Source organism: Notothenia coriiceps, unplaced genomic scaffold (assembly GCF_000735185.1).
Source record: "Notothenia coriiceps isolate Sejong01 unplaced genomic scaffold, NC01 NC01_scaffold00016717, whole genome shotgun sequence".
NCBI lineage: Eukaryota > Metazoa > Chordata > Actinopteri > Perciformes > Nototheniidae > Notothenia > Notothenia coriiceps.
In genome coordinates, this window is record NW_011349418.1 from 163691 (window position 1) to 171999 (window position 8309).

General features: G+C 39.9%; 1 protein-coding gene across 1 annotated transcript; it reads left to right on the forward strand.

Annotated features, from left to right (window-relative positions):
• Positions 1-177: 177 nt before the first annotated feature.
• On the forward strand, positions 178-7750 carry siva1 (SIVA1, apoptosis-inducing factor). The gene is made up of 4 exons (XM_010776112.1): positions 178-418; positions 731-919; positions 6174-6327; positions 7540-7750. Exons 1-4 carry the CDS (start codon positions 298-300, stop codon positions 7586-7588), a joined length of 513 nt encoding a protein of 170 aa, XP_010774414.1. The 5' UTR covers positions 178-297; the 3' UTR covers positions 7589-7750.
• Positions 7751-8309: the final 559 nt, after the last annotated feature.

Sequence of the window (8309 nt, forward strand, 5' to 3'; positions counted from 1 at the left end):
CAGTTGACACACTGTTAATGGCAGTGCTTTTAAACCCAAGTGTTCTACCAATGTCCATTTCTTCATTTTTGAAGTTTAGTTAAGAAAAGTATAGAAAATCCAACATTATCCTCCACCCGTAAAGGCAGCACATTGTGGATTACCACGTGACACCAGAACCGTGTCGTGATTGGCTCTGAGCTTTCACGTGACAATAAAGGGTGGGCGTGATTGGTTTGTTGACTTCTCGATTGCAATTTTCCCGCAACAAACATTTTGCAGCCTGTAGTACCACGGTGGGACTTTTTCGCTGAGAAAATGACAAAACGAACCTGCCCTTTCCCGGAAACCTTCTCATCCCAATACAAAATACACGTCGGACAACAGGAGCTGAATAATTATAGCGTGTTTGGCAACAAATACAGACAGGAAATCTACTGTAAGTACATCCCTGTGTTAGCTAATGCTAGCTCACTCGTTGCGCTTATTGGCTTGTGTAAGTTTGCTGTGTTGGGATACAATCAAGTTCAAGTTATTCACCTTTTGTGCATTTGTGAAACTTACTATAGCGATTAAACAACGCATTTAGACTTTAGAACATGATATTCATGGTTTAGTAGACTCTGAAATCATAAAATTGCTGTCCGACTGAATCACTTGTGCCATAAACACCAGTTTCCTGTGCCCTGGAGCTGTCAGAGGAGTTATTTTTGGGTAATTGCACGAGTTAATGGTCTGTATTTCCTCATAGCAAAGACAAAGAACTTGCTCTTCAACGGTGCCAAGGCTGTGATGGGCAAAATCTGGACTGGAGAGGAGAGCAGCACCAACCCACAGCCTAATGGACAGGCTGAGACACATGTGTGCAGACAGACACTGCTGAGAGGACAGACTCTGATTGGACAAGATGGGAGACTCACCAGAGTCAACTCTGCACAAGGTGAGCTGATCTCACAGGCAGGTAGGAGGATGGATACACATTAGGTACTTTTTTAGCAAAATATGTTGTCAGAACAAGAAATGGTGAAAGACAACATGACGTGTCTTCTCTCTGTCAACAGGATCTGATGGTGTGTATAAAAACATTTGTCATGTGTGTCCCCTTGTCAACAGGCAGTAGCCAGCCCAGAAATGTAGCCATCTATTTTTTTTATTGATATTATCTTTACTCAATACTTGATTCTATAATGACATGTAGCTATAGCCTCCTCCATGACACACACACACACACACACACACACACACACACACACACACACACACACACACACACACACACACACACACACACACACACACACACACACACAATCTGGCTGATTGTTGCTGCTCCGTGTCAGACGAGGGCTCTTAAACAATGTTCTTTGGTTGGCAGTGTATCAGTCTACTTCGATTAAAAATTGATTTAAAAGCTAATCTTCTAGTAAAACATGGGTTGTCAGAAATGGGTACATTGGCTGGTGTTAAAACTAGATTGAATGCAAGCAAAAAAGGAAGATTGGTCAAATGAATAAACGCCACACAATGAGAGAAAGTTGTTCCATTTAATTCTATGCATAATCTTAAGAAAGACCTAAAATCAAGATTGTCACATTTCCACAGCACACGCACACGCACACACTCCAAAAGCGCAAACAAAGAAAATGCACATACAGTTACAGATCAAAAGTAAGTTGCCTCAATATCTAAGCAATGTCAACTCTGCATGAAGATTGTCCTCTAATCTCTACACCACTAACACTGAAGCAATTGATTACTATAAAATATACCTTTCTTATTAAAAAAATTATATTAAATTCTAATGGCACTTACTACAAATTCTATTAAAAAGATTTCCGTTCGATATTTAGAAGCTTTTTTTTTAACCAATTAAAACTGAGACAGTCAAATGTTGAACAAGAAGCAAATGCAGTAATAAATATTTCTCATGATTATACACAATTTCACAGTTGTAACCTGCTGAGGACAAAATTCCAGTATTGGTAAAGTCATTTTTTTTAGACTTAAAACATCATACAGCATGAGTTAGGCAAACATAGCCCTCAAACAAGTTTCCATAGAAGTCAACAATCAAAATCTCAGTGTTTCACATTCAACAGTGACAATAATTAAAGGAACCGACTGTTAGTTCCCAGTAGTAATGACTTCTAGAAAGCCACAAAACAAAATGCTTGTCCTCAGTTAACACGTCCAAAACAGATTTGTTCACATAGACAAAAACGGTCAAATAAAGGTTAAATGTAATCTCTCGCAAAAGCAGCAAAAATAAATGGACTTGTAACTTTTAGTTTGTCTGATTTTAGACATGATAGAAAGACAGGAACAACAGTTGTGAATCAGTGGGCTTCTGTCGCTGTGACGTGAACGCCGCAGTGAAGGTCAAAAGATGGACAACATAGAAAAAGGGCTTCTCCAGATGCAACACCTATTCGTGTGTCTACAAGGCACAAGTGGTGAACATCCTGGAGGTATAAATAAAGACTGCAAACAATACAAAGAAATCTTCACATATTGTTAGTTTTTCTACCTTTGTACACATTTAATTTGAACCACATAAGAAATGTTTCTTGAAAAAGACAAAACTACAGTCCTGTGTTCTGATTGAACCTTAACACTACAACAGCTATGTATCTGAAACACATTGTCTTGCGAATGCTGAGAAATCACATGTGAATTCATTTTCTGTGTCCTGAAAGAAGTCTTGGTGATTAACATAAAAACATAAAGACACCTTAAGGGTGCGCTATGCTGAAATGGATAGGTCGTCAGCGCCTACGTTTGACCTGTGTCGTCACAATTGCCAGACATTATTTTCAGTCCCTACAATTTTTCTAAATCGAGCACTTAGAAAACAATACTATGATAATTTTGATATTCTTTTGATGGATGTGCAATCAAATCACCGTGGTATCTCCTCAATGTAAAGGAACAATGAAGCATTTATCTACTGCATGCTGGTATGGTGGTGGGGAGGGGGAATGTTCTTTGATGCCTCCAAACAATACACCTGTTTACAGTGTCCTTGGTCTCCCTTTGCTAAATACATTTCTCACATTCCAAGGGCTCCATTCAATACAGAAAAGTGCAAAGAGAGACTTGCGTTTGCCTTTTCTACCCACAGCCAGCGGAGAAATACACAATGATCCCTTGAGAACTACCTGGGATTTGGTGGTGTGGTGGTGGGGGGGGGGGGATCAATGCCTGTATGTCTGGTTTTCTATAGGTAACTAATGCCGTTATCGGTGTGGGCCGCGCTTGGTGAACAACTGTTTCCTGTGGCAGAACAGCAGTCAGAGCAGTATTTAACTGCTCTTAAATATGGAAAAAGGACTCCCCTGGGGAAGACGTGACACTTTAAGAGACTGCAGTCTTAATATAGACACCTGACTCCTGTGTTTGTACACGAGGAAAAAAAACAAAAACAGTTTGATAATAGAAATATATATTTACATTAAATAACATATAGTAAGGAAATAGCCACCTAGACAATAGTGTTTGAAACGTATATGCCAATGGCTTAAAAACAAAGTGCTTCTCTATGTTTCCATGTGACAAATCCTTAAGCCTTTCTTACACGGTATAAGTTAAAATACAAATTAAGTAACTCGAATTTGCACGGAGAAAAAAATATGAAACAGACAGCCCCAATACAGGTTGATGAGTACCCAAGATCACTGGCAAGACAAAGCGGCGTCATTTTCAAGCTTATAGAAATAAGAAGTACCAACGCCGTACACCGTAAACGCTGAACCAAACTATAAATAAATTCTGATCAAGTTCTTCTCAGGACAGATTAGACCAATATATGCATAAGAACTTTTAGTGATATGCCGCCCCCCTAAAGAATCCAGAAAGCATCTATGTTATACCAGACTTGAAAGATTTCTTTAATATTGAAAAGGACAAGCACAACTAAGGCTCCAGCATTCATCAGTAGATAAACACACACACACATCAGTAAGAGGAGTATGATAAATTGTGGAAAAGGTTTAATTCAAAGAAAAGAAAGAAGGTGCAAGTAGATGGAGCTGAATGGGCACCTGGAAAGCTCAGCTTTGGGATGAACTAACAAAGCGCTGAGTTTTGAAAAAATGCCACCCTGTCATCCCTTCCTAAGCTGCTGAGGGTTTGCCCTTTATGTCATACGCGAGGAAATAACAAGGTAATTCACTGGAAACTAGTTGCGCTTTAACCGCAAACCAATACAAAATGTATTCTGAGCTTGCTTTAGGTTCTTTTAGTAACAAAATTCCTGTTCTAGAATTATTCAGTTAAGGACCGCTCGTCGGATAAAAAGGCAATTCCAGAGTGGACGCAATAATCTTTGTTACCACCTGGTATGGTGTGAGTGTAATCCACAGATTCTTTCAAATGGCCTGAAACTCACTGAATGTTGACAAGAAGGCAATAGTGATAGCATAAGCAGGCTGATTCTCGTTTGAAGTACAGTAGCACATCTACAGCGTGAAGTGTTTAAGAATTTCAGTAGGGCACCAGTGTTTACGAGCATTAGCTTTTAAACTTCCTTGCCTCTTGATTATACACAACTGTATTTTAAGTAGCAAATTAGAAGGGGCCATCCCGGTTGATAATGAGCTCACTCACATTAGAATACTGAAGACGTGCTGTCTCTCCTCAAGGCAGAAAGAATTAGAAACTATGGGTGATGATGATGGTCTGCTTGGCCTCTTGTTATAACAACATAAAACCTGTCTCCACACTTCATTTCAAACTCAAAAAAAAATTCTACTTCATAACCTCCACGCCGAAAGCAAGAAGAGGCGCGCGGACAAGAATTTCGGACCCAACCAGTGGCTTCCCTCTGTGCTACCCTGCCCANGGTGAGGTATGATGTGAACCAGTCAAGGGGAGAGTCAGAGAGTCCGATGGTGGAGTGCAGACGATGGAGGAGGATGCCGTGATCGACGGTGTCGAAAGCTGCAGTGAGATCAAGGAGGATGAGGAGAGAGGGAGAGCCAGCATCAGCCGTCATCAGCAGGTCGTTGGTGACCCTGACCAGGGCAGTTTCTGTGCTGTGGCCTGAGCGGAAACCAGACTGGAACTACACAGAGTTACACAGGCTCCGCAGCACTGCATTAATGAATTATCATTATCACCAGAACAGCATTAAGAACAAAACATGATGACTATCTGTTAATTTGCCTACATAAAAGTATTGCAAGCATCGCTTTTTTTAAAAATAAATGTTTAATGTATCACAAAAATACTGGGAATGAGGGTAGTGCAAAAGAGACTGTTATGGTTTTTTACAAAGCCCCTCTAACCCCCAGAACACATATGACAGGGCAGACGGTAGTCACTGAAAAGGAGAACAAAGGTGGGATTAAAACTAAAATAGTAGGTCCAATCCAAATGTGTGAGAACAGCGACATCTCCTGATGTACACAGGGAAGTAGCCTGGTCCTCCAAAGCATGCTGCCAAAATAAAGTGAATCCTTTGGAGTCTCTGAAGCACTCACTGATTTTGTTCTTCCTTCAAACAAGACCTCACAAAGTCCAAAACTGCATTTTTGCTGTCCTCATAAAGTTATACCCTTGTTTAAAGGATCAACTATGTAAAGTAGTTGTACCTGCCCTCAAAAGGCTTGCAAAGTTGAAATCCCAGAGGTGGATAGAGGACAAATATCATTTCACCTGAGCTGAAACACTGTCTGGGGAAGCAAAAATAAAGGGCATTACATACTTAAAAGGCTGTGATTTTAGAAGAAACTAGATTATGATTTCATCCCGGCAAGTATGAGCAGAAGGTAAGATTACTATTCCATGATATTTCATTCTGGCATAAAGGTGTGGTAGTATTGTTTTAAAGATTGGTTCACACTTTTTAGTCCTTCCTTTAAAGACCAAGCAACTGATGCGAGATGTGTGGCAACATGTTAATTTATTGGGTCATAAATATCAAAAGCACAAAACATTTGAGGGCAGCAAAGCACATCATGTTTAATTTTTTTTTTTTTTTGTGTTAACCTTCAACCAAGAAGAATCATTAATCGATTTCAAAGAGAGGCGCTTTTTTAAATGGGCCACAGTACAAGAAATCAATTGACTCCAGGTGAAAAGCTGAGGTTAGTTCAGTTTAAGCTTCCACCAGCAGATGGCAGGGTTGTCACAGGTTTTGATTCTCTGTTAAGCTACTAAATGCTCATTTCTTATCCACTGTTCTTTTTGTCTAGACGGCCCAGTGGCTCCCACCGGCTGCTGTGTGTGCCAGAAGAGCCAGGGGTCCCGGACCCCGTGCTCCCAGTGTGAGCGTCTCTCCTGCTCCTCCTGTACCCGACAGTGCTCCAGCTGCTCCAGCCTCTGCTGCTCCGTCTGCACCGTCATAGAGTAAGTCCAAACTTCACAAATGTTCTTTTCACTCAGATTCTGAAAAGACTTTGATGCAAAATATACATTTCTAAGAGGTGTTTGCTGCTCGTACTATGGAGTATTGTCTAAGCTGCAGACTGTAAATTGTGTACATCAATGTCACTGGACCAATAAAGTTCCAACAGATTTATGAGAAAATCAGTCGGTTAAATATCAGTTTTGATTACAGTTGCAAACGGAGCTATAAAAGTGAATTTGCTCGATTGTAAAACATCAAAAAGCAACTGAAGCAGGAAAATAGCTGCTTATTCATCTTTCAATCTTAAAAAAACAAACTAGGCACTTTTAGAGCCACTATTCAATCCAAGAGGAGGTGAGTATTTGATGCTTTGAAGAATTCCCAAGGAAATGTATTAGTATTTTTTTTTCTTGGCAAAAAAAGCTGTCTGTTTTATAGAATAGTTTCTATTCAGTTACTAGTGTCTGACTAACTCATCGTTATCAGTTAACATGTAAGAATTTTTCGCGATTGAATTGAACGCAGTTTTCAACATGTTTGTCTTCCTAGACATAGTTTGACATGCACATCATATTTTGGGTATATAGCTGAGTTGGTAAAACCTCTTTTTATTCAGAGTTTTAAGTCCACCTTGTGCCTTAAACAAACTCAAACCAGACTTAAAGTGCACCTATCATGCTATATTTGAATAAAATATTGTAGGACCATACCTATATAAGGCATATTTATACTTTTTTATTTTTCAAAATACCAAACGGATCATGCATTTTAGCCATTCCTCATTTCGCTCAATTTAACACCGTCTTTGCATGGGCTGATTCTGTGAGAACAGCACCATCTACAGGCCTGGCATATGTACTACAGCGTCTCCAGCGCTTTCAAACGGCAATGTCCGTGGCTGTCTCCTCCTGATTGGTGGAGTTGACCCAATAGCCGTAGCGCCACTTCTGTGACGTCATAGAAGTGTTCAAATCTGGATCAGTCTGTATCAGATCCGTTGCAGCCCCTTTTTAAGAGATTTGGGTATGGAGGAAAATAGAGAGGGTTGTGTTTTCTGACACTTGGTGAGTTCCCTGGAACACCGGGGACACATATTCATTTATAAAAGACGTACAAAAGTGCATTTTGCATGATAGGTCACCTTTAATGGACAATGTGTTTTTGACGCATTTTTGCGCAATAATTCTAATTATTTTCTTTTTGTTCCACAGTTACAGCGGGCAATACGATGAAGTACTTTGCTGCAGTTGCTCGACGTAATGGACGAGGGGTCGGAGTTTTTTCTTGAACATATCAAGTTGCCTCATGATATTACTAAGACTGCATTTTAAACCTGTGATTTTTATTTGTGATCCAAATCTTTACTTGTATATATGTATTGTATTCCAAAAGTAACCGAAATAAACTTGAAACTATTTTCTATACAGTTTCTATACAGTTCGGCGTATCATTAATTCAGTCACATTATGTATTTTGATACATTTTAAAAAGGGCACTGTAAGGTAATTGTTGAATAATGCAGGCATCAAAAATTGATGTCTGAGCAAAAATCAGCCAATTAGCTTTAAGGTTAGCCGCCTGCCTTCATGTGTTTGGATGCATCAGCAGGTGGCAGCACACTTCAAGGACTCAGCTGAGGGATGACTTCCTCTCAGACTGAGCCATATTCAGGGGAACACAAACCCTGCTATCCTATTGGATGAGCACACTATATTTTAAGAAGCACTTGCAACCTTTTATTTGAAGAACTAAAGTTTTGCCTTAGCAATGATAATGAAATTCCAGTCCAGTCTGCACACTGACCTTGAGAATCTGCTATCAAATGTGTTTATTAAAACAATAAGACCCAGAGGTTGAACACACACTTTGGCAGCGGTTTCCCCTTCTGGACGTGACCTTGGGCTTCAGTCATCACTGTCATTTGGCGGGGGCTCGTCACTGATGTCAACTGGTATTGTTACATAGTGAGTAATTGTTCTTG